This window comes from Caloenas nicobarica, chromosome 7 (assembly GCF_036013445.1).
Source record: "Caloenas nicobarica isolate bCalNic1 chromosome 7, bCalNic1.hap1, whole genome shotgun sequence".
Taxonomy (NCBI): Eukaryota; Metazoa; Chordata; class Aves; order Columbiformes; family Columbidae; genus Caloenas; species Caloenas nicobarica.
Genome location: NC_088251.1, coordinates 1,700,001 through 1,727,500, shown reverse-complemented (window position 1 = coordinate 1,727,500; position 27,500 = coordinate 1,700,001). Strand labels below are relative to the sequence as shown.

General features: G+C 42.7%; 1 protein-coding gene across 2 annotated transcripts in view; it reads left to right on the top strand.

Moving 5' to 3' along the window:
- Positions 1-27,500, top strand: part of MGMT (O-6-methylguanine-DNA methyltransferase) — a 282,254-nt gene that overhangs the window by 235,415 nt on the left and 19,339 nt on the right. For both annotated transcript variants that reach the window (XM_065639151.1, XM_065639152.1), the window contains exon 4: positions 14,148-14,308. In XM_065639151.1, the coding sequence (XP_065495223.1) occupies positions 14,148-14,308 (161 nt within the window). The remainder of the gene's footprint in view (positions 1-14,147; positions 14,309-27,500) is intronic.

Sequence of the window (27,500 nt, the reverse complement as noted above, 5' to 3'; positions counted from 1 at the left end):
TGTCAACCTGAAGTTTGATTTTTGTACCTGCACGGGCATCGCTAGTTGTCAGTGGTGTCCCCGGTGGGAGCGGATGTGGTGTTTATATCCCATGTTTTGGAGGTGCCGACAGCCCCTTGGTCAACGTGGGGGACGAGAGAGCTGCCGGAGTCCAGGGTAGGACTGCTGAAGACAAACAGAGCCCTCGGTTAATCCTGCGGTGCCTTTGCCGGGCCCGTCCGGCCCCACCAGGCTCAGGTGCAGCCGGGGTGCAGGCAGAGGAGGTCGCGCTCCCCCCTTGACGTGAGCTGGAGATGGTCAGCGCTACCTGGTGGCAAACACGCGTGGGCAGTGTCTGATGCACCGTGGTGAGCGTCGGCGCTTGGCCTGCCTCAAATTTAGGGCTGTCCTCAGTTTGCTGTGCTTGGTATTGTGGTTTTCACTGATTTAAAGTGTTAGTTCCCTCTGAAGGGAAATTCAGGTTGTACTCGGCAAGGTTACCATGAGTTGAGAACTCTAAAATTCGAGTTCGCGGTGCATAAACCATGTGTTGGGTTAAACCATCTTTAAATCTGGTTGAGAGAGATTGCTAAGCTTATCTTTGCTTCTTCCCATATACTGAGTTAAATAAACCGGTTTGCATCGTTCAGATGGTTAGGGCTGTCTTGTCAAGGATTTCTTTGTTTGTTCTTGTGTATATATTGTGTGTTGTATTAATATAGGTGTCTTCAAAACTAATTTTAAAAAGTATGCAATGGCAATTTAAAGTATTTCTCTGCCTGGTTGTCTGCGGAAGCAGGAGGGGCGTGGGGGATGCGCAGAGGGGCTCGTGGGTGCTGCTGGGGGCGGAAATTGGAGCAAAGAGCGGAATTGTAGCATCCTTTAACTTCAAGCTGCAGTTTTCAAAGCCAGTGACAGTATTTCTGATTAAAACAAAGTTTTTATCCAGTTTGTTTATTGCAGTATTAGTAATCTGGAAAAGTGATTTGCGATGATAACGTACTTTTTTGTTTGTTTGTTTACTGTTAAGGCTTTTATCATTCTGTCCTTGCCAGAAAGCACATTTTAAGAGCTTGGATTCAAAACGAAATATGACCTCAGTGTTTTAAAATACAATTACAATAACTATCCATTTAGTAGGTTTTTTTCTTTTACTTTTGACACATGGTCAATATGTTTATGCCAGTTATTAAAGATATTATTTTATGGTAAATATTTATCATATTGCATCTGCCATAGTAAATACAGACAGATGAGAAGGGATGTTGAGGAATGTTATGGCTTCTTAGGTTAAATTACTATAGTGTCTGTACATAGGTAAAGGAAAAAAAATCCACCACACTTGATAAGAGAAATTTTTATTATTTATATGGAACAGAACAAACCAATTTACAAGAAAGGCACTTAAGTGGGAAGCTTATTTATTAATGAGTGTAGTACACAAGCTAATGGGGTTGTAATGCAGATGCACCTAAAGCCTGGGGGATGTCAGTCTCCAGGCACCGCTCACCACTTCGAAGAGAGAGGGGAGAAGGAGAGAAAGCAGGCTTGGAAATATCTCTGCACAATTCGAAATGGAGTTAGGTAAAGTAGTTTTGTCTGTCTCATCCTGGAAGGATGGTTTGCGAGCGCCTCCGTCTCTCCTGCCGCGGGGCCTCGGTGGGGTTTCAGCGCAGGAACGTGCCGCTGCCAGGGCTGTGTTTCGCAGATCCCACTGGGTCCCGCCTTGTCCTCCGCGGGGGGTTTGGATGTGATTTTAAGGTCACATCGGGCCCACATCCTGCGGCAGCACCTCTGCGCGGAGAAGTCCCGGAGCTCCTGCATCCCACTGGGATCCAGAGGTTCGCAGGAGGGTGGGCGAAGCAATGGTCGTGCTGAGGCCAAGGTGGTTGGTGAAGGGGAGATTTTGTTTAAATTCCAGTTCCTATCCTCAGTCTTCAACCAGCTGCTTTTGAACCAGCAGTTTATAGACTCTTATTGTAGTTAATTATAACAGCAGTTTTTTGAAAACGGTATTTTTATTGGTTTTATCGATGTGCCCTGCTGTTTTTCCAGTCCCGTGGTTGGGTTCTGCCTGGTTACCCGGGAGAAAAAAAGCTTTCCTTCCCGGTTCGGAAGATGCGGGAGCACCCGCAGCAGGGGTGGGCGGCTGGGGACCGGTGCTGGTGGTGGGAGCCCCATTCTGCTCCAAAACCTCCTCAGATACGGCTTTGCGTCTGCTCTGCGTACGTGCACGTGCAATGGGGTGTCATAGAATCATAGAATCACAGAATCACAGAATCACAGAATGTTAGGGATTGGAAGGGACCTTGAAAGATCATCTAGTCCAATCCCCCCGCCGGAGCAGGAACACCCAGGTGAGGTTACACAAGAAGGCGTCCAGGCGGGTTTTGAATGTCTCCAGAGAAGGAGAATCCACAACCTCCCTGGGCAGCCTGGGCCAGTGTTCCGTCATCATTTTGGTTGGAAGAGACCCTCAGGATCATCAAGTCCAACCATAACCTAACCTAACTCTAGCACTGACCTATGTCCTTAAGAACCTCATCTAAATGTCTTTTAAACTCCTCCAGGGATGGTGACTCCAGCACTGCCCTGGGCAGCCTGTTCCAATGCCTGACAACCCTTCCCGTGAAGAAGTTTTTCCTAAAGTCCAATCTAAACCTCCCCAGGTGCAACTTGAGGCCATTTCCTCGTGTCCTATCACTCGCTGCCTGGGAGAAGAGACCAACCCCCTCCATGGTACAACCTCTTCTCAGTAGTTTGTAGACAGGGTTGAGGTCTCCCCTCATTCTGTGTCATTACACAAAACCTCCAACGAGGTGACCTATGGTACTGCAGTGCCTTGCAAACAAGCAGTACTGCTAAATGTTGATTAAAATGAAGGAAAATGCTGCGGTTTTTTTGGTTTTCCTGCCATTATATTTCTGGGGTTGGGGCCTAATTGCTAAGTAGTAAAGCAAATTCTTCGCTGGGCGATGCTATTTTAGGAAAGATCTTGCCAATGCATGTAGGAGACAATCCCAAAGCCTATCAGAAAAGCTTTGGAAAGAATGTATTTATTAATTCTGCTGTTTTAATTGGCATGTATTAGCAGTTTTTTCTGAGCGTCCTGACCTCAGCCCATGTTGACCTGAAACTTCGGGTGATGAACACCTCCTAGGAACCCAGATCTTGGCAAGTTTCATGATGGTTTCATGCGATGCCGGTGTTTGTTTCTGTGGTTTCTGAATGTTTATACCTGATTTTAAAAAAATAACGGCGGAAAATATTTTTGTAATTCTTTCAAGCAGCAGATGGGCAGCGCATCTCCAGTTGTGGCACGTCAGGTTGTATGCACAAATCTGTCCAAGTCTCCCAGCACCCCATGGGAGATCCTGCACGTTGGGCATCAGATGAGCCCACGGTTGGTCCTGCCAGGAGATGCTCAGAGAGCAGGGACTGCATCACAGCCAGACTGGGAAGCTGGTTTGAAAAATGGCCTGATGGGTTGAATTCTTAAGAGGTTCCTGATTTATCTGTATCTTAATTCATTTTAATAGGCTGCAGTATCTGCCGGTGCTGTTGATGATAATTCTTGGTGCTCGCTTTCATCTGGAATTCATGCACTAACGCACGTCAAGGTGGGCACCCAAAGTCAGAGCCCAGTTCCGATAATTCGGCCTGAAGTTTTCCTCCTTCAACTTCCCCGTGCACCAGTGGAGATCAGAGACCAGGGGTTTTGCAGTGTAATGTGTATTTTAACTGCCTTAGGATTTTTTTTTTTTCTTTTTTAAAACCCATGCATAATTGGGATTATATCTTAGATATGTAGAAAAAATGTAAATTTTACTTCAGATACCAGTTAGGAACTGGGTTATTACTATGAGGTCTGCTTCAGAGCAGAGGTGGTGGGGTTCCTGTCCGAGATGATGCTGGGAAATAGCGGGGAGAGGGGCGTGAATACCCGAAAACGGGAGCTGGGTGAGAGGCGAGGGGACCCTGGTGTGCGGTTCGAGGGTCCCCCCAGCCAGCCCTAACACAGCTAATTGCCTGCGATAAATCCGACCTCGTAAGTCTGATGGGAGAGTTCTTTTATATAAGGAAAAAAATGTTTTGTAACAATTTCTTGTAAGTGCTAAAATTAACTGACTTTCTTTTAACCTAATTATAGATAGAACTGATGATATCACCTATGCTTAATGTTGCCTGACATCTTGGGTGAGAGTGTGCTGCTGCTTGGAACTCAGCTGGATTTTTGCTTTAAAGCATTTCATGGGAAGCATCTGCTTAATTGTCGCTGGTTGAGGGTCTCTTGGGCATGCGTTTGACTTCCCCCATTCTCAATGTAGAACAGGTTGGTCCTCTCCAATGAGAAGATAGGCAGAAATTGGATTTTTTTTTCTTTTTTTAGACAAATCTTCCAGCCGTTCTGCTGCCAAACCCACTGATTTGGGGTCTCCTTCTCTGGAGACATTCAAGACCCGCCTGGACACATTCCTGTACAGTCTACTCTAGGTGAACCTGCTTTAGCAGGTGGGTTAGACTAGATGATCTCCAGAGGTCCCTTCCAACCCCGACCATTCTGTGATTCTGTGATTTGAAACAGAAATATTTATGAAGAAGGCCCATCTAACACTAGGAATATTTTTGTTCTTCAGATATGGCCCAGCTGTAGGTCTTTGACAAGTTTTATTCCCAGAGGAGGAACAGGTCTCTCTGGGCAAGGAGGTCTCTGGGCTGTTGGGGGGCTGAGCACCAAGGTGATACAACCTCACGGTGCTGATGAGCACCAGAACTATCTCCAGTTTTCCTGACCTCTCTGAACAACTTCTGAACTGCACAACATGCAGGATGAAATCTGGAGAGAACAGGAACGAGTCTGGAAAATACGTGGTTGGGAGATGGGAAGAAAGGAGCACTTGAGTTGGTGACCAGCACAGAGGTGGACCATGGAATCTGCTGTAAGGTCAGACAACGAGTAGTGGTGAGATGGTCCAAGCAAGGTGAGTTCAGGAGGATGGGTGGTGGCCAGGGTAAAAAAAGGGCAGAACATCGAAACAGAGCACCGTGAGGAGCGGGAAGGAGCTTGGCATGGAGTGGGCAACCAGGCAGAGTTTGGGGCATTGGGACACACAGCAGAAGTCTCAGGTGGGTGAAGAACCATAGCTCCTTAGTGGTTGGCCTTGCATCTCTCCATTTTCTCAGAGATCTTTGTCCATAACGAGATCCACTTCTCTGAAAACACAATAAATAGGTTCAGGAACAATAAGCCAAGACCACGCATAGTGCTGTTTTCTGTGAAGGTGTTTCTGGTGTTCCTGGGAAGGTTCCTCCGCGGCCTCACAGCCGCATCCCAGGGCAAGATCTTGTTTGAAATCTGTGTGTCTCTGTATAGGATTCCAATCAAAACTTTAATGGTACAGGGCAGTGAGTAGCATTTAATGACCTTCAGTGCTATCACTTGAGTCTTTGGGGCATTGACATTGATTTTCCTTATCTTGGCATGTGAAGACAGGAGTCTCAGCCCCTTCTCTGAAGTGTTTGCAGGAGCGGCCATGGGCTGCGTGTCCGTCCTCAGCCAACCGCTCTTCGGTACCCGAACTTCACATCTTTAATTGCAAGAGCCAGAAAAAAAGACCAGACCGTTTGGATAGCGATGTATTTTACTCAGAGCTGCATCTGTTTATTTGGCATTTGTATTTGATAGCTAAATTTTTGCGCCGCTGCTTCTTTTTCACGCTAAAAGAGAGGTACCACTTTAATGCAGAATTTCCGGCCAGTCAGATCCGTAAGAATTTAAATCCTCAATAACATAAAAACAGAATGGAGAAAATATTGCAAAGGCTGTATGGCAAGGAATAAGTCTTCCTCAGTTCTGAGTTCTTGCGCTCTTCCATAAATGCACTAATTTCTTCTAAATAAGTCTGAAAAGGAGCTGTGGTGGGGTCGTTCAGCAAGAATTGGGGTGTTGTTTCTGTTTATTGCAGCTCTCATCCTTTTTTTTTAATCTCTTGCTGCTATCATACAAACACTTCATTTGTAACAGGCTAAATTAAGCTATGTAAGGGTGTGCTTCCCCATGAATTTTAAACCTAAAAAGCTGCTTTGTTCATTGATTCAGTTGTGGGGAAAAAATGCAACACAGACATACGGCTATTTGAACTCTTTATTTGCCACATTTACAATATTAATAACACTGTTTCCAGAAGTTGTCACATCAAGTAAAAGATCTTCATTCCAGACTGTCTTTTGGGGCCAAATTGAGACTGGATGCATGCATTTAATAAATTGTAGTCTCAAGTAGTCATTTTTGTAAATAATTAGCTTTGGTGAAAGAATAAGTTAGCATATTGTATGCATCTAATGTTGCAAATGTACATACAGCAAACTTTCCTATTAATCAACAGTCAAGCACTGTAAGTTGGGTCTCATACATAATGAATTGTTCTTAAACCTCATGGGTTTCATTGATAGAAAAATAAGAGAAAACACAAGTGTAGTAAGCTTTTGAATAAAATTTAACGAGATTGCTCTGCATCCTGTAATCGTTTTGGAATCATTAGAGACCAGATAATTTATCTGCAGTTTTGGGGTGGCTTTAGCCTTCATCTATCAAAGAAAGACTATTTAAATGACGTTTAGGTGCTGATAAAATACATTTTTATTTAATTTCACAATGAAGGCTTCAGTAAAAATGCCAGCTAAGTCTGTGTTTATTATGTAAAGAATAACGCTGCATGACTGAGTCTCGTTTTCATGTTAATTTTTGTGTTCTAATCGTTACCGATTGTTCCATTTGAAAAGTAACATACCAGCTATTTCTCTAAGAAAATAATGATTTGCTAAGACAAGCACAGACACAGAGGTGTAAGGCAGGGACAGGAAACCTTTGCTTTTCAGACAGGGCAGCTTTTTATACAGACGTGACTTCTGGTGACTTCACATGCGTGAGTTGTCTTCAATCATTTGCCGATTAAGTAAGAAAATGCTATTTAAAAATACTATTTAAAAAAATCAAAAAGTACATAACCTTTTAAATGGTACTTGCCCCTCATACCTGCTTCATGACAAGAGCTCCCTTTCAGATCCTAGACAATCAACAGTGAATTCTCTTGCAAATGTAGAAATTGCCTGTGATTTAGGAGCATGTCACAATTAATTGTACTAATGACCCCAAGCCGTGGAGATGCCCGATCCACATGATGTGCCCAGCTGGCACATGATTTAATCGTGGATGCTGAGGGCCAGGAGACATCCCGAACCAATGGTGGCTTTGGTGGGTGCTGCAGCCTGTCCGAGGGGTGATAACCCCGATCAGCAGCACCCGGAGGACAGGCAGGTGCTCACGGGCTTGTCTGGTCTTTGGGCTCCAGCCTGGCATCTCCTGGGGAAAATGCCCCGAGGAGCCTTTGTTCTCACTGGTCTCAATCGCTCAGACTCCCGCGTGATGCTCCGAGGGCTGTTCTGTTCCCCAGGTGCCTCACAGAGGGATTCTGGCTCCATCCTAAACTCTCTCTGAAGGTGATCACAGAATTCTACTGTAACTGGGCAATATTCCCCAAAATGTTTTCCTCTCCACCCATGGGCAGATTCCTTCTCTAAGGTCCTTTTCCATAACCATGATGTCAAAAAACTTGCATTTTTTCAGGTTTTTTTTTTAACCCTGGCATGCGGATAAAAACCATTCAGAAGTCCACCCACATCCCCCCTCTTGGACATATGGCAATTTTGATAAACTTTGGACCTATTTAAAGCACAGATTAGTAAGAAGTATCAAAATATGGAGCAGAACAAACAGATGTGTCCCACTGACAGTAATTCTTCCTACTTCGTCCAGCCTTGTCCAACTAGAGATGCTGAGTGTCGTGCTACCCTATAAATGTGCTTTCAGATTTCCAGGGACAAATTGCAATGTTTTCTGTTACAGGTTTAATTAAAATTTAGCGTCTGTGTCTGCCGGGTAGTTCTGTGTGTTTGTCCTGGTTGTGAATCATGAAGCCGTAGGTGCTGGGGAGCCTCGGGAGCAGTGCAGGGAGGTCGGGGCTCCCTTTTGGAGATGGGTCGTTGTCTTCTGCTCCTTTCTGCCCATCGTGTCTTCTGCAAGCGCTGGGTTTGCTGCTTGGTTTTCCTCCTTTGCATTCATCCCATCTTCCCTCGCCTGTTGAGCTTGATGCCATGGGCTTGAGATGTTGATTTTGATGCAAGCAGACATCCCAGGCCAGGCTGGACGGGGCTCTGAGCAACCTGAGCTGGTGCAGATGTCCCTGCTCATGGCAGGGGGGCACTGGGGAGCTGGGGAGGGCCCTTCAACCCAAACTGTTCTGTGACTCTATGATTTGGTGAGATTTTGTGCCCTCTGCATCATGAAGAGTATGGCTGGTGATTGGTTTTACAGCATTCTGGTCATAACAAAATCCAAAAGCCTCTCAGTTCAACCAATTTATTTATATTATGATATATAATGTTTTGCTAATGAAGAAAAGTGCTTATGGTTTTTGTTCAGGGAACATGATGGACAAAAACATAGAATGTGATGTGGTTGAGTGTCCAAATGTGTTCACTTTCTACATACCTGAAGATAGTAGAATATTGCAAACCCAGTGATCTCCAGCGCTCTATGTACTGTGGTGTCAAAAGACAATTCAGTAGGTAACAGCCTGGCAAAGATTCTTAATTTCTATGAGAAGAGATTGGGAAGTTGTGTGTAAGAACATCCATTCCATGTATTTTTTTTTTCCTATTGATTTTTTATTTTAGGTCTTTGCTGTTATCTGGAACATAACTGTTGTAGTTATCATAGTAACATAATAATGCAATATCTGAGTCTACCCACACGTACCAGCGGCCCTTAGCTGGCTGCAGTCTAGGAGCAGCTGCATAGGGAATTGCGATTTTTGTTTGTGTTGCGGGAGCTTTTTTGGTTTGCATCTTAACCAAACTGAAATGAAGGGGACTCTTCATTAGCTCAGCACCTGAAGCAGCCTATAAACCTCTTCTTATGCCAACACTAGAGGGTGAGGTCGTTATCGGGGGTAAAACATTCAGGTGTGTGTGGCTACAACGGTGGAAGTGAGCATTGGACGTTATGTTCAACCGACCGATTATATTTGATGTATACAAATATTTTATAAATATACAAATAAATATATAAATATTATTGCAGGTGCTGATACAACATTGTCATAATATTTACTCCAGTGAAGCTGCTAGCTCTTAGGTTGACCGCAATGAAGTTGCCAGCAGAGCCGTTGTGATTTATTCACTTTATTTCAAATTGCACAGCTCACGGTCCACCTTGTGTTTCTGTTAAGGTTTGCTAAGGACTGACTGAGGCAAAAAGCAGCTCAGAAATAGAATAAATAATTATAATCATACCAGTTTGGAACATGGCTGCCCACTGAGGCTTCTCACAGCGTTTCTCAGGTTTTCATCATGGTTGAGCTATTCAGGATGGTTCTGCAGCCAATCTGCTGCTTACATGTTTATCTTGGAAACAGGTTAGAAACTTCCAGTTCTTGGCAAGCGGTTTGGAAGGAGCCTGTTAAACCGAAACAGGTGGTGGTTCTGCTTTCCTCCCCCTCTGCTAAAACCATCTTTTCCTTCATTTCATCCCATGCGAACATGAGAAGTCGCAGAAGAGACTCGAGAAGACACCTCAGCTGCATGAATGCGAGAGCCCAGCGGCTGCCTTGGTTTGTTCAGTCTTAAAAAAAAAAAATATATATATATATATATACACACACACATTTTTAGATATCCTAAAACAAGCGTGATTTTTTTCTGCTTGAGGAGTATGTAGTTTTAATTAAGCATCACATTGTAAAGCCGTGTAGATGAGTCAGCCACCTGCAGCTGAACATCCATTTAACATCACCGCAAACTTCAGACAAACAGCTAACTGACTGCACGCATGGTTTTGGCTGGCATGTTAACACAAACAAAAAAGTTTCAGCTTAAGAAAACAAAAAACCCTTAAAACCCTACAGTAATGATTGCTTGTTCACCAAGTGAAAATACAAAAACCTCCACTTTGAATTTTGGGCAGCACTGAACACAATTGACTAAGGAGAACAAGTGCAATGACAGTCTCCAGTGAAAGTGTGATTTAAATAAGACTACTGCATTTTAAATAAATACTTCTCGTTATTCTAGCCACTCTGCAAAAAAAAAAAGTTCTTGGTATTTTTAAAAGAAAGATAATTAAATTCTCCAGGGCAAAAGTAAAGCAGTCAAATTTCTTACACCTTCTGTTTAGTTTCTTGCATTTTTAGATGAATATGCTTATTTTATTTTCCTATATAAAAGGACAAATTACGTCTTGTTGGATCACAGGTGTAAGACATCAGCTTCCCACAGGTGAGGCACAGAACAAACGGCCCCTTGGTTGTCACCTCATGTGCCGCTGGCAGCTTGGGGATCACCGAGGGCAGGACGTCAAAAAGAGAGGGTCCCCTTTTTCTTGTTCATTGCTAAAGATTAGGCTCGAGTAGTTAATATGACTCTTGGATGGATATTTTTGTTTAATGGTGTACAACTAACTTTTTTCCTGTCCGTCTTGTCGTTAGAGATGCTCAAAGACCAACGTGTGGAGCAGGGTGTTCAGAAACCTCCCACGGAGCCCAATGCTGAGCAGAGGAATTGCCCACAAGGGGGGAAATTTCCCATGATGTAGTTTATCTGCTCTCCTTTCCTCCTTATGAATGTTTTGAGACCACTTCTGCCTTGCTTTTTTGAAACGTACGTATGGTTTAGTTGGGCCAAAGCGTGGCTTTGAAGCCTGAGAAAATCCTTTAAAAGGCAGCTGGTGTTTTAAGTTGAATTTTTAATGCTGAGGCAGTTTGTGGAAGGAGAGCTGCTCTGCAGCTTCGGGAAGAGAAAGGGGAGGAGGGCCAGGAGCAGACACCCATGCATAAGTTATGTTCATTCTTTTTCTTTATTAATGCTGTCAAATTCCCAGGAATAGTTGTTAGCATTTCTAGCCAAGCAAAATTAATATGATTTTTTTTTTTAACTCGCTGCCAATTTGAAGCTCTCAGCATATATGTTGGCAAATCAACCCGGTATCCTACAGGAAAAGAAGTCGGTGCATTCTTGGAAAGCAAGGCATTTTTGTCGTGCAAAGCTTGTGCTGCCTTGACCAAGGTGGCCATGGAGGTGTCAGGGGCTGTGAATGTGTCTGGTGTTGCAGTGGTGGGAGAACGGTCTCAGCAAAAACATCTGGAGATGTTCAGCGGTGGCAAGGCACTGTTCTTAAAAGCAGTAATTAAAAAAATAAAAAGGAAATTAAGACAATTATCCAAAGAGTCCTGCCAGGGAAGAGCTGGTGGAAGTGAGGAATGTGTCTGTGACGGCAGGGGACGTGTCCACGCGTTGGGATGGCCAAGCCTTGTTGTGGTACACAAAGCAGCCACTGGAATCCATGTCTTCTTGAAGACATTGATAGACCTTGATTCTGTTCCTTACATTAATTAAGGAGCTAATGGCCTGACAGTTACCTTGAGGCTTCGGGGCGATGCTGGCTTGCTGCTTCCCACCTGTTTCGGGGGAAAACGCCGGTGGTTTGGTGCTTTGCTGGAGCAGGAAGGAATTATGGTGCTGTGGCGGTGGGAGCAGAGCCGGGAGCGCGGCTGCTGGGGGCCGTCTGCTGGCAGAGCACCGAGGAGACCGGGTATTTCGGGTTTATGATGATATTACAGTCCAAATCATTTCCAGACTCCTGAGAATGCGAAACAAGATGATGTGAAAAACATAAGGTTCCTGGAGTTTTGAGTGCTTTCAATGCTCTTCTGGATAAATGGAGCAGAAAAGTCTGCCAACTTCTCTTTGAGGTTTCAGAGGCATTATTATATTCTGTAGTTATTATATTGTCGTAGCTCCAACAATCCACAGTAAAACTGAGCCATATTCTGCTGAGTGTTGTACATGTGGAGAATAATGGATTATCTGTGGTGTTGAGAGCTTGGTTTGAGGTCCATGCTGTAGGAATTCACGCAAAAAGTTTACGCACAGGTTCTCATACTGGTTTTTTAGCAAAAAGATTATTAAATAGCAAAATAACATAAAGTAGACAGCAGTTTTATAAAGCAGATTGATACTTCTTCACACGCGTTAAAAAAAAAAAAGGGACAATCAAAAGCATTAATTTGGTAAATAAAAGGAGAAATGTAAAATTGCACTTAATTTCTAGCAAACTGCATCCAAAACTGAGTCTCCATTTTTGTTTTGTCTCTTCTCCGAGCCATCAACTCGTATTCTTGTGCGACTGGAATATTTTAATTTTTCCGCCTCCGTGTCCCTCTTCTTCTCTGCCACTTTCTGATCGGTAATTACGTGGCCTTCAGTGGTTAGCAATTAATCAGAAAAGGAATGGGGGCACGTGAAGCCATTCAGTCTATTTGCAAAGGTGCATTCTGGCAAAAGCAGACCTGGTGTCTTCTATGCCATTACTGGTACATCACAAGTTTCATTTTCTTCGGCTTTCTGCTGGAAGGGCACTAACAAAATATTTTCGCTCTCATTTGCAGCACAATCAAGCATACGGGGGAATTTGCTCTTTCCTCATATCTTGGTAGCAGAATTGCTCTGGTTTTCTCTTTTTTCTGTTGTCTCAGGTTCTCGTGTGTTTTGATATTTCTGCAATTTTCTCTCCTTTCTCCTGCTTTGTGACACATCCAACCTCTCACCAGAAGACTATGCAGTTGAGTTTTAGCAGCACACCATTGAGAAATTTCTCGTTTGGGGGCCTGGCTGTATTTCCAGCTGGAGGAAAGAACGCTGCAATAATTGGAGAACTTTGGGGCGGCTCATGGTGGTGCTGGATATAAGAAGGTCACTGGCAGGGCTCATTGCTTTGGCAGTCACCCTTGACGTTGTCTCCTCACCAGTCTTCCCATCGTTTCTCTTGGGTGCATTGCTAATGGGCTCTGTTTGTTTATCAGGCCCCTGAAACAGGTCTCTGAAGTTTTGAGAGATACCCACCAGCGTTACCAGCGCCAGGAGATCACCAACCACCACCCCCTCACCAGCGCTGCTTTGCTGCACTGAAAGCAAACGGGTCGGGAAATGTGGCTGGATATTTGCAGGTCCAGTGTTCACGTTTTCGTTGCTCTCGTACACACTTTGCTTTTCCAGAGGAAAAGAAGAAAAAAGTAGCAAGGGAACAAATACGTTTTTGTTTGCAGGTGTGGTTTATTTTTTTTTCTGTTTGCTTGCTTTGCTCTTCAGTGTCCTGCAAGCATGAGCTGCCATTGAAAATCAAATGAATTCTCAATTGCTTCCTTCCAATTCAATAAGTGGAGGAAAGCAGAAACCTGCCACTGTCACTGGAAGGAAGGGGGGCAGAGGAAGGTGCAGGTTCAGCAGCAAGTGGTTTCCTTTCCCCCTTTCCCTGGGGACACGGGACTGTGTCCCTGGGGGACGTGGAGGAGGAGCCTCACCTCCATCATCCCAGAGGCACGAGGATGCGTCGTCTACCGTGGACTTGGCTGATTTTCTTGCTCCCTGACATTTTCCACTTAATGCACAGCATTTTCCTCTCACCAGTCTTTTATGGATTTTTTTTACAGGTTTGAGCAACCTTGCATCTTCATTCCATTTCTAGAGGTGATGAGGATGTGTTTTTGATACAGCTGTTATGAATCCTTTCACCTTTATCAAAAGCAGACAAAAGGATGGAGTCTGACTCCAGATTGAATCATAGAATCACAGAATGGTTTGGGTTGGAAGGGACCTTAGAGATCACCCAGTGCCCCCCTGCCATGGGCAGGGACATCTGCAGCAGCTCAGGTTGCTCAGAGCCCCGTCCGGCCTGGCCTGGGATGTCTGCAGGGATGGTTCAGCCACCGCCTCTCTGGGCAGCCTGGGCCAGGCTCTCACCACCCTCAGGGGGAAGAATTTCTTCCTTATATCTAATCTAAATATCCCCTCTTTCAGTTTAAAGCCATCGCCCCTTGTCCTGTCACTACAGGCCCTTGTAGAAAGTCCCTCTTCAGCTTTCCTGTAGGTCCCTTTAGGTACTGGAAGGTGCTATAAGGTCTCCCTGGAGCCTTCTCCAGGCTGGACAAGCCTGACTCTCTCGATGATTTTAGTGTTGGTTGGTTGGTTGGGTTTTTTTTTTTTGCTAAGGTAGATATTGTGAATATTCGCTTTTGTAATTTTTCTCATTATGATTTCCCGTTTCTCTCTTGCAGCGGGGCAGAGTCCTGGGCCGCCTGCGAGCTGTGCGAGGGCGCGGAGGAGCCGCCGGAGCCGCTGCGGCAGTGCGCGGCCTGGCTGCGGGCCTACTTCTGCCAGCCAGAGAGGACACCCAGCCTGCCCCTGCCGCCCTTCCACCACCCGCTGCTCCGCCGAGGTCCGTGCCCGGTGCCGCGGCCGCCCGTCCCCTCCCCGCGCCCGTGGGTCGTGGTGGGGCTGGCTCCCGTCTCCCTAATTCCAGGTCAATGCTGATCAAAATGGTGCGGTTCAGCTCCCGATGGTTGACGGCTGAAAGGTTTGGGTATGAACATAGCTGAAGGGCAGAAAGCTTTTTGGGAAGGTCATGATGGACTTAAAATAGCTTTTTTGGGGGGTTGAGGCTTAGACGTAGAATCATAGAATCATTTTGGCTGGAGGAGACCCTCAAGATTATCGAGTCCAATCGTTCCCCAGCCCTGGCACTGCCGCATGTCCTGACAACCTCATGTCCGTCTGTCCAGCCCCTCCAGGGACGGTGACTCCAGCACTGCCCTGGGCAGCCTGTTCCAATGCCCCACAGCCCTTTGGGGAAGAAATTGTTCCCCAGATCCAACCTCGACCTCCCCTGGCGCAACTTGAGGCGTTTCCTCTCATCCTGTCGAGTCCAACTCTATTCCATGGACACCTCACCAGTGCCATGGAATCAGTCAAGGATAGGTCGTATAAGTGTTTTGATTCCTCAAAGTTATCGTAGTTACTATTTGGATTTTTTTTAAACAAAGAACAAGTATTTTTACAAAGAAGTTATGCTACTCATGTGTTTAGATAAAAACAAGACCTGAGAAAAGTTTCTCCTGACCATTCCCCATTTGCTGCCTGTGTTCCTGAAGACTTGATAATGGAAGTCAATCACTTGAAATATAGTAGATCTCATTATTTAAAAATTTCAGAAGTCTGCTTTCTGCAGTGCCTTCTGGTCTGTCCATGGATATCATCATTTCCCAGTGAATAAAAGCATCTGTTTAATAGATCTACTTTTTAATTGAATTAGATTCCATAATAATATAGCACCAAAAAACCACTAGTTTCCTCTACCTGACATGGGGTAAGATAGCCCTGGTTTTGTATAAACTCTAGATTATATTTACTTTTTCTTTTTTTGTGGTTCAAGGTGAAAGACACCTTTAAATACGCGTGCATAGGTTTGTATTTTAAGGCACAGGGACTGTACATCAGTACCTGTGTAAAGCAATGGCCACTTTTACCCTGGAAAGGACGGGCTGTTTGACAGGAACGCCTCTGCAAGTAATATCTCCAAGAGCTCACCTGTCTGCTGTTAATTACTGCTTTTATTCAAATTCCTATAAATAGCAGGTTTCTTCTTGCTGTTACGCTTTCTTATTCTTAATTAGCTAATGGCAGCCGCAAGTAGAACAACAAAATGAAAATGCAGTTGTTGCGCAGAGCATTGTGCAGATAATCAGGCTGTTGCTTTTGGGAGGTGGAAGGGTTATAATACATGTGCACAGCACCTTTGTTTTAATGATGAATTCTGTACTTTATTCTTCCATGTGATGAACATTTCTGTGTGACTTCTTTCATAGTCAAATTACAGGGTGGGTACTGAGTAGCTTTAAAACTTAATTGCGTATTGTACTGTCTCCTTCTAACTTTGATAAAAACATCATTTTTATCAACTACTAAAAGAATTCATGTAGAAGTTTTAGCCAAACCATCTGATGAATGTGTTGGAGAATAAGACCTAATGACACTATGATGAATTGCCAAAATCCTCATGAAGGTTTGGCCTTCTAGGTGATGAAATTATCATTGGAGGACTTTTTTATTAGCTGGGATGAAATTAAGACCTTTGTTGTGAAAACTTTACGATTGGGGTGAACATGAGTGGGCAGAGTTGGACTGGAAGTAGTTCGTGCTGCTCCTCCTGTCTTTGAATAACATCAGGGAAATTCCACTTCTCAATTATCCACCAGAAGACTACAAAATATTTCAAGTAATGCTTTTGCTTTCGATAATTTTCCTAAATGGGTTACTGAATTCTTTTTAGCTTGGATAGTTATAACATGTGAAGGTTCAGGGTTGTTTTTTTTATTTAGTTCAGTTATTTGTTCTTCAACTGAGACCAGGTGCGTGTGTTTTATGGGGGGGAGGCACATACGTAATGGAAATGCTAATGAAGAATAAATTGGCTCAAGTCACAACGATGTGATAGCATTTCTCTTCTCTTCTCCTAGTAATACTTTCAGAAAATAGAAAAAATTGATAGTGGAAGGAATGTGGAAATACATGTCAAAAATTTGAAGAAACTATTTTTTAAAGTTATTTAGTAGAAAGGTAAAGTAAAAACCGCATTATAATGGATTACATTGTACACTTCAATTTATCTGCAAGTCAGAATTGCAGTACTACTAAATTAGAAATTTGGTTATTATATTTATTTACTTTTTTGCATTTACATTTGAAAGTGCCTATTCATTTCTCCAGGCACTTAAAAATGCAGAATAAACATCAGTGAGAGCATGAGGATCCGAAGCCGGGAAGGCTTTTTCTCGTCACACTGATTTTCTTACATCTCCGTTGATCAGCAGCTCTCCTCGCGAGGCATCAAAACCTTTGGCCCTTCTCTTCTCCCCTTCCCAGTAAATACGACCACTTCTAGTGTGGTTCTTTGAAATTAGGTGACTTGAGTTCCGTCATCAAGTGCTTTTGTGCTCAGGAGTGACTATTGGATATTTTCTTTCTTTATCAGTGCTTAATATCTTTTCTTTTTTTTTTTTTTTCCCTGTGGTAGCATCATCTGAGGACAGGAAGAGTTCTGCTTATGCTGAACACATTAAAGAGGTTCCTCATTTAACAAAAAGGTGTAAAGTGCTTTCGGGATGAAGCACTTCTCAATTCATAGTCAATTTTCCGCAGCTACTTTTGTGCCAGCTATGAGGACATGATTCCTTTTGGAGAGAAAAACAGTGACAATCAACTTTGAGACAACAAAAGCAGAGAGATTTGCAGGTTCAGAAAGTAAAGGTATTTTACCACTTGGTGGTAAGGTTTGAATCTGGTGGTGTAGCACAGACAGGAGAAGTTTGAAGCTGGTTTCCCAACACCTCCAGGAGTTCTTGGCTTACTGGCTGTCCAGTTTACCACATGCAGCCAATATTTTTTTAAAAATGTGGTTGAAAAACTGGAGTTTTCAACAATTTGTGTCACAGCCAGTGCTCAATGTAGAATTTCATCAAGCAAAGAAAAAGTTGAGTTTTCCCACTTTTCTGCAGCATAACTTCAAGGTGTTGCATCTCGGAAAGATCACTGAGCATTTATAATGGAAAGAGATTAATTAGTCTTAAGGTGTCATGATCATTAGCCCCCTTTATATGAAGAAGAAAATTGACCCTGTTATTGTTTTGAAGCCTCTGCATGAGTTGCTTGATTTGCGGGGCTGTGCAATGGAAAAGGCAAAGTTAAAATCGGCCAGTCGTGAATTTCCTGACTTTTCTTCATTTGTGCTTTATAACGGTGCTGCCGCGGTTGCAGAACGCGTTGCAGGGCTGGACGCGGTGGTGCGGGAGGTTGTGTGTTCGCAGACCAGATGGCTCATTAGAGCAACGGGAGCGGAGGAAATTGGAGAGTTTCCCTTTGCCCTGCGACGAGCAGCAGCCCCTGGGCTCTGCTCTGCGTGCCACCCCACCGTCCCCACCCCATGAAGTCCTTTCGCTTTGCAAAAACCACGCTTCTATGTGCTCGAGTCTGGAATTCCTCAGTCGGCTCCTTGTACCGGAGGCGTAGACCTGACGCAAAGCTGGGCCTTAGGGCTCAGTCTGGCTCAATCCCCCTGTTTCTTCAAATAAACTGTGAGTTACACGAGGGAGGAGGGCTCTGCGGGTCTGCGAGCGGCTGTGCCGGTGTCGCTTGGCAAACCAAAGGCAGAGAAAAGCTGCACAAAAAAGTGGAGGAGGAACAACCCAAGGATGGAGATGTGAGAGGTGAACTTTGCCAGCCAGATTAGCAGCTGAGGTTTCCCGTGCACAATGGATGTTACTCATGCAAGAAGGGATATTGATGAAAAACCTCATACATAATGGGAGCTGAGAGCCTTCCAAGAAACGGGTAGTACCTCCGTGCTCCCTGCAAGTTGCTCCATACCCAGGCCTGTAATCAATAATTACCCTGCAATTTCCTGGGAGCCTTATCCTCCAGAAATTCAAACCAAAGTCCCTGCCAAAGGATGGCAAAGCATTCTGTAAAATACCGATTTCGGGCTGAAGAAACTATTCACTTTCTGTGGAGCTGGACCCGGCCTTGGTTCCTGCCCAGGTGCTGCGGGTGCTGTTGGATCCCTCTGGAAAGCACCTGTGCAGAAAATCTTGCGCTTAATTGTGTTTGGATTGCTCCTTCACCTTCCTGCCAGTGGCACACAGTAGCATCTCTTTGCTTTACTGGTTTTGCACTTTTTTATTAAAAAAAAAAAAATCAGCAAATTAAGAAAGAAAAGTAGATTTTATGCATTCTGGCTGCAACTTGGCAAAAGCCAAAGTTTGGGTTTTTTTTCCTCTGGTTGGAATGCTCAAATCACAAGTTTTCTGGAGATTGTGGGGCTGTTAATTTGCTTACTTCTGAGACGGCAAATGCGGCATCCTGTGAATGTTTATGTTTAAAAAAGTGGCTTTCGTGCCTGTGCTGCTTGCTTTCATTACAGTGTGCAGTTTAGCCTACGAGGAAATTTTTCTCACGTATGTTTTAGCCAAAGACTTTTTCAATATGTAAAGATTCTTTGAATAAGAAAAGCATTTTCAGTATTAAGATGAATACAGATCTATTTTTCCCTTGCTTTAAATTGCAAATTAAAATTAAAAAAAAAATCATTAAAATCATTGACTCTGTTGCAATAAAGCCTGGTAAAGCTGGAAAGTTTGAAGCTTCAGGTGCCAGCTTATGGATAATAGGATGGCAACTCTGTACTCACATTCAGTAGGAAAGAAATGGTTGGTAAAAATGTCATTCTTTAAAACATTAGAATGAGTAAAGTACTTTTCAGGAGCCGCAGAAGCCGAGGGGGAAGGTCTGAGGCTCAAAGTGGAGAAAGTGTGGAAAAGATTGCTGAGAAGAGCAGGAGTAGCAGGAGGACACTCAGGTGTCCTGGTCGGTCCTGAGGTCACTGTGTGGCTTTGTTTTATATCATGAAAAAATGTGCAACGTTATGTGTGGGTGATTTGCAGCCTTGAGGAGAACAGGAAAAAACAGGAGTTAAGGGTGAGGAATGGAAACGATGAATTTGACTTCTGAATTATTTCAATGAGCTGTAGGCAAATTAGGTCATTAGTAGAAAATGTAACCATAAGCATTAAGTACGTCTTAAACTTGAGAGTTTTCTGCTAACTCGTAGAATGATGTTAGCAAGACAGTAAATACTAAAGTGAATGAAACCTTCACAATATTAGTGTCTTTATTAACATGTAATTCTTAAAGTGATTGCCTGTGAATATGAGAGACATATCTATAGAGGCATATATATGTCAGTCCTATGTAGTGTTAACTTTCTTCAGTCCTGTGCATGACTTATAGCTTCTTTCACCCTTTTAAAATAAGTTGTACCTGTGCTTAAACGACTTTTCTAATACGATCTAGTATACATAAATACATACGCAATATCAAAACTATGCTAGGTGGCTGGAGCTTACTAGAATGACATGCAGCCAAATAGGGTGCTAAAGCAAGACGAGTGGTTTTGGGTTTGTCTGGAACTTCTCTAAGTACATATTTCCGTGCTGCAGGTACATTCGTGCACAGGGGCAACACATTTACTTAGTCCCATGGTGATCTCTTTTTTCTGAAATGTTGTAAATGCCATATTCAGAGGAGAACCATCCTCAATAGGAAAAGCGGCAAACTCAGCCTACACAAAGACCTCCAGGAGCCCACTGGTCCCAGTAGCATCTCTCCATGTTTACCTTATTTCCAGTGAAAATGGAAAATTCATTGAACTTAAACTGGAAAAGTATAAACCTACCAGTATTACCAGGTTACATCTATATTTTGCAGAATCGAATTGTGCTGTTGGGTAACGTGCCGAGGAGGAGGCAAGGCTTGCCCTTTCCTGGACAAGTGCAAAATGTCATTCTTGCCATTTATTTATGCAGCGATTTGTGAAATTCTCTTAATTTTGTAGTAGAGATTCAATTCACTAAAGAAAAAAAATTGAGAAATGTTTCTGACTTTCCCTTTTTCATTCCTGCAGCTTCATCAGACATGCAAATACATTTCTATTTAGGCTCTTAGCAAATATTCTTTTAAAGTAACGTGAAATAATCTGCTCGAAAACGTTAGTACTTCACATATCTGGACATGGCAGATTCAAGTGCAAAGAGATGACAAGCTTTCGTACTTCTGTCTGCCAACACAAAATTCAAATTCCAGAGACTGGCACCTTCTTTTATTACCATTTCATGTGAGAAGAGTTTTGATAAGCAGAAAGTCACTGTTTTGCTAGACTTTTAATGGATTTTTACAATCCAGTACTTTTCTACATTTTTTTTTCAAACAGAAATCAATCCTCTCCAACCTTCAAAGACGAAAACAACGAAATCCAAAAGTAACCCAGTCTCAAATTCTTTCTCCAGCCTGATTGGTCCATTGCTCTGTATCAACTATTTGTATTTAAAAACGAAACTAAGCAACAACAACAACAACAACAAGCATTCTGGATGGAGGTAATTACAAAATGCCTGACCCAGTTCCTCTTGAATTCAGAGCTAAGTTCCCATCATTTTTAGTGGAAGCTTGTGTGGTTTTAAGTCTATGTTAAGGAGTACTCTTAATTTGAGTTTACTGTTTATAGGGTAAATTGTCTATATACATATAAGCCATTTCTGACAATTCTCAGGCCTTATTAGGTGCAAATGTCGTTTTTGCCACTGTCCCTGGCCAAGCGATTTGGGGGCATGGTGGGTTTTTGGTGGAGCCTTGTGGAGTAACCACGGCCCGAGGTGGGACCTTGGAAAGACTCTGAGTCTGGGGGACAGCGAAAAGGTCCGTTATTAAAAAAATGCATTGTATTTTCAGTAGGATAATCCTTTTTTGTCAATATTCTTCACATTAATTACAAATAGGCCACAGTCAGATTAAAGGAGTGTTATCGAAATAGTTTATTTTTTGCGTAAGGGTGGGTGGATGTTCACCTGGACGATGTCACCGTGTGATGCCAAAAAGTTCCTTGCTCTTGGAGAATTTGGGGATATTGGAGCAAGTCGTGGTGACTGTGAAATAGCTGCAGAGATGCGTGAATATCGAAATTGCTCTCAAGCCAGGCTTTGTTTTTGAAGGGGAAGGTTTGTGTTTGGTGTCTTGTGCTTTTTTGTATGAATTCGCTGCCCTCTGATCACGATGGCCCTGGTGGGATGGAAGAAGATGGAAGTGCAATATCTGCTCGCGCTCTCTCTTTCTATATATATATATATTTACACGCAAACACACACACACATATATATCTTTGCTATGACTGTGACATCCCGGTTGGACCAAAGTCAGGATGGTTTCACTGTAATCTGCAGCTGTAAAAGCTGCGTGCACGGAATGCTTCTTTATGAAGTCACTATTTTCAAAATCTGATCCTTCCTCCCTCCATGAAATAAAAGGAAGAAGTTGACCACGATATAAGAAATACCTTGGCCAACCTGGTAACTTTTGACATTACTGCTTGTATATGTGATTCGGATAAAAAGATAAGAATTGAAGGTGGAAAAAAACAAATACCAGTGTGGGAAAAAGGTTTCTTGTACCCAGAGTCATGCGGTCGTCATCTTCCCTCGAAGCCCCAGACCTCGGCAACCTGCTCGCATTGCAGACCTATGAGGAATAAGTTTAATTTAATTCATTTTTCCTTTGATTTGTTTGCTTGCTTGCCACACATGCAGCCCCGTGTAACCTTTACACCCCTACTTAATAAAAACCTATATGATCAAGATAAAAGGAAAAGATTTTATAAATGTAGCCCCCACACCTATTTTATTAATGAACTTTCATCCAAGTTTATTTAATTCTTCTTATTGATGGGAAATATCGTCAATACTCACATACATTTAACCTGTTTGGTATTTCAAAGGTAATGTGTTTAATGTGATTGTTACTGTGATGATCACCTTGTTTCTAAATACCATTGTTAATTTTTTTCAGAAAATGAACATATAGTGGCATTTACAACGGCCTGTAAGGGGTACACAGGTAAATTCAGCTGAGGAGAAGCCATTTTCTAATGTAGATACTTTGCTGCTGCTTGACCTCAGGATGCCCCTTTCTGACCTATTTCCAAGACATTTTGCTATATCTCCTTTCAGAGTTTGTGAACGTGAGAGCTGACCAGTATATTCTGGGAAAAAAACAGGGACTTACTTAACTGCAAAAACATACTTTTCACTAGAAATTTGCATCCCACACTCTTCTCGGAATAAAATATGCAAGAACCAACATAAATGGCATACTCTTTTTTTTTTTTTTCTTTCTTTTTTTTTCCCCATGAATTGGGCCTTTGATGATCAAGAGGAGTCAGTGTTAAAGGACATCCCTAGAAGGCTGTAGAAATTGTTCCTATTTATGACAAATGTAAAATAGTACAAATCTAGCTGAATGTGATGGTGTCATTAGTTTGTGAATCGCATCCTTGAAAATAACTGTGGAGGAGCCAAATCGGTTTAAAAGAAGATAACAAAATGGTTTAAGCTACTTAGGTTGAATGCCAATTATATTTTAATATTCAGCTGAGCATATTTTACTAAGAAAAAAGGCAGCGTCGACGCATGCATAACTCATTGGCAGCGTCGACCAGCTGTGCCACTCTTCTCTTCGAATCACTTTGTGCATTTTAGTAGCATGGTAATTTAGTAGAGAACTACCTGAGTGATGGCATTTTCAATGAGCAGGTAATCTACAGAGAATTTTTATATGGTTATGAGTTCTGTGCTTCAGCCTGGCAACACAAAAATACATCAAGACCAATTACGGTATCAACTTTCAGCGTGATACCCTTGCCACGCAAGTGCATGTATTTCTGCCCCAGGCATTTCAAATTGCATCTAATTTGAAATCTTTGGGGTTTTAATTAAATTTCAGAATATATGGAATTCTTCATTAGTACCTGCTCTGAATAGCAGATTATACTTCTCGCAGTCTCTCGTTAAAGAAGTAGGCTGTGGTAAATAGCATGTTCAAGAACTGATCATTTGTGGTGCCTGGATATTGGGAACAGAAATAGTGAAATGCAAAATAATATCAAAAAGATTATTAGTCCAGAGAGGGACTCTTGATTTGTATTTTAATGGAATTTTACATTTCTCTTAATGATTTGCAAATTGTCCTCTGATTATAAGATGCATTAAGCTTTTCATTTTAATGGAGAGACACAGCCATTAGCAGAAATTTTTTTCTGTCTTCTTTTTAGAGTGCTTCCCTGCAGCAGATAAATATTGAAACCATTAACACCTTTTGATGTACTTTAGAGTGCTGCAGCTTGGACCAATACATGAATGAACGTGGCCTTTTATATTTTAGCACTTTGCTCGAAGCTCCTGATTGTCGTTATGTGGGTGAACAATGACCGAAGCCACACGTTTTCAGGCAAGCAATAAAATTATGTGTATTTCCCTATAATGAAGGTTCCAAATGTTTCGGGGAACATCATTCATATTTCATGCAAAACGAAAAAGTAAAGGCAACAAAAGTCAAGATCTGAAATTCAGATTGAGGGTGCTCTGACCTTAACTCTGACCATGCTTTAAGGGAGAGGGATCGCGGTGTCTCTCCGAGAGGGTTTGTTATGGATTCGCACACAACTTCTCAGTGGGGAAGTACACAGACGTGTTCTTTGTTGCAGACACCAGAATATATGTTTGTCAATCTGAAAGTCAAATTTCCTCCTTGCTTTCAGCTTAGCGTGAACCTTTAACGTTGTATAAACACGTTTGTGCCTGTTCTGATTTCATTGGGTTTGGCGGAGGGTCGGGATGAGGAAACAGCCGCTTTCTTGTGGCAGGTTGCGAAGCATAAGAAGTATTTTCCTGATAATGCAGATTTACGTAAAATAGCGGGGCTGTTAGGTCAGGCAAATGTGTATTTATTTACCTCACTAACTTATTAAAGTCCCTGTAATATTTTTTTAGATGCTTTGGAAAAGCGTATCGTTCTTTCAGAGGTGCAGAACAGGGTGTGTTTAAGCATCTGTGCTCATTTCCCCCACCCCACCTGCTTCTCGCACCCCAAATATTAATTATTAATAACCCCGGGGCCCCTCTCTGCCTTTTGGAGACTTTCCTCTGCACTTTCTCCAAGAACTTCCTCCAAAAACAGTGGTTACGTTAGGGCTGCCTATTAATTTAGCAAACTCTCGTCTCTGAAAAACCATCAGAGGTCACTGATAGGACTTCTCCTCTGTTTGCTTCCAGGATGTCTGTTTAAATAATATGAATCTCGGGAATTCAAATTTGCAGTTCGTTTAGCTGTGTGCCGTGTGCGATGGCACCGTGATCAGTCAAGAGGCTGAGTGACTTCATGAAATCACACTTCGTGTCTTCACAGTTGTTTTGCTGACTGCTTAGATGTGTGCTCCTTAAAAATGAAAGAAAAACAGAAAACAAACAAACGAAAACAAAAAAACCCAAAACCGAACCAACCAAACAAAAATTCTACCTTTGAGGTTGAAGCCAGAAAATTCTAGGAATTAATTGCGCTGCTTTCATATGTGCCTTGAAAAAATGTGACATCATTTGTGAATTAGTGTTCGTGAAGTGCTATGTAAGTGTTTAGCTTCACACATTAGATATTTTTAATTCAATAATAAAATAATACAAACTAAAAAGAAAATTGGTGCTTTGATACTGACTTAATTTGTATGCAGTAAGCAAATAGTTACAGTTTATTACAGTTAAGCAATTTAATGAATATTATTTTTAACTTGCATATTTACAAAGAAACTTACAGAAATCTAAACAAATTGCTATTCATATTTTAGACAAATGAAGTTCTCGTACTCTGTTCACGTAGCAGAGCACATTTGCATTGCATGTGCTATATATTAATTTTTCTAGGGCAGGTTATCTTTGGCAACACAATCTTCACAAAACAACCGAGGGTTCAGATTTCTTGATTGGGAGTCATTTGGTCATTTGGCAGTGGCTGTTTGGGGCCATGTTGAAAAATGAAACAGTAAAAACACTTCATTTTTGTAATTTTAAGTGGAATTATAGAGGAAAAGCAGTTATGCTTGAAGCAGCGAAAACTACGGGAGATGATGGCGCATCCCAGGCTCCCTGTCCCAGTCTCGGCCTGGTCCTCTTGTCATCAGCCTGCCCAGAGAACCACCAGAATATCTGTGTCAATATAAACCATCGTTCTGAAAGTGGTATTTCCAAGAGGTACACAATTAATTTCTCCAAAATAACCTGGTTTAGTGTTGCCCCATTTCATGGGTGGATGTAGGATGGGTGAGTCCTCGTGGACTGGGTTGTGGTACATGGTGTGGTAGCCTAAGAGGGGAAATGTGTCTGTGTTTGTAAGACAATATAACAAATTCCAGTTTGCAGAATCAATTGTACACAAGATGATATCAAAATCCATGGATTTATTCCCATTTACATCACAGGAGCATCTTGGAGCCCTGAGATGATAAAATCTTATAGGACATACGGATGAAGTTCAGAGCCCACAGCTTCACGTTGACTTCGTGGTGGTTCTAGGTTGTGCGTGTGAACGGAGGGCTGGGGGCATTTGAGCTCCTGGTTTGGGTTTCTCACTCGATTTCTCCAAAGCTGCCCAATTTGTAGGTCAGCAGCACTCCCAGGTTTAGTTTTAAACCTGATGATCCTGAGCCAAGACCTCAAACCAAGGGTCGTGATGAGTTGGAGATATTGATGTTAGTAAACCTAATTTGTAGGTATAAGTTGGAAATCTTGCTTTATCAACACCTGTGAGTGATTGAATCCTTTTTCTTCACCTTATATTTTGAGTTCATTAATACCAGAATGACACTTCCAGCGTATCCGTAAATCTTCTGGAGTTTTCTGCAGAACCTCCCTGCCCATTCCAGTCTAACCATGACCAGATGGTCCTGCCTACCCTTCTGAAATCCCAGTGTAATTAGGAAACTACATCTTCTCTGATTTATTTAGGAACTGGGGGTAGGTCTGTGCGTCTCGTTAGCAGGACAAGTCAGGAGAAGAGCTGGAGCGTAGCAGCAGCTGGGAGGCTGCATTTTTGTTGAGTTCCAGCAAGGCAGATTGAGGTAAATTGAATTTAACGGTTTTGTTTGGTTTTTTCTCTGAAGAAGTAGAGGAGCAACCTTCCCAGGCCTGGCATCCGCTGTGGCGCTTCGAACAGACAAGAACTCCAAGAAATGGGAAAAAAGAGGGTCGAGGTGGGACCACAAGTTCCACTTAAGCGTGCACCTGCAGTAATTTCTCAGCTTTAGCTCAGATGATGGGCAGTTGTGGTCTCTTGTCACGCGTGGCCCTTGGGTGGGATTGTTATTGCCGTGTGAGAGCAGAGCTCAGTTCCCGAGCTCAGTCTGCAGATTGCAGCTCATGAGGGGAATTTCGAAGGCACCCAGGTAAACTTTGTGGTGAGTACCAGCTCTCTGACAAAGTGAAATAGAGACAAGTCCCTCATTTATTTCTATCTCAGATGGAAAAATACAAATTTAATTTTCTGGCCCAATCACTTAGAAATTGCAGCCCAGCTGGTGCATCTTCTCTCTGGAAGGACTATTCTGTGTCCTTTCCAGAACAGAAAAGGATGTTGTATGGCATTAAGTAATGATAAAATATGAAAAAATTGCCTGAGTTTGAAGTGAACAGCATAGTCGTTAATGTTTCTCAGTTGCTTTGATCTGCATGTCTCTTATATTATGTTTATAGTAGTTCTTTTGTGCATTAAAAGTATTCATGAAGCCGTTATAAAGCTATTTTTACATTTTTGCAGTTATTCCCTGCTCCTAAAACTGACATATTTGAAACAAAACAAGAACATTTGCTCCTAGAATGAGATTTCGGAAGTATAAGCCTGGAGCAGATTCCTGTACCTGATCATTAAACCTGTAGGTACGGCGTTGTAGAAATACCAACAGGTCGTTGTTGGTGCCTCAGCAGGGGAGGCGGCTGCAGACTCGGGACGTTTGTCTTGGTCTCTGCTCCCGTGCAGCACCCGCAGTGCTATAAGAATGCAGAGGTTTGACTTAGACATCTCCAAAACAAAACGCGTTTTGATAATTTTAAGCCACTCGCGTTCACAGGTGCGAGGATTCATTGAAAATCTTGATGTTTTGCTGCTTCTTCGGAGCTTGTTGATGGGGTCGTGCTGGACGTGGCTGAGGC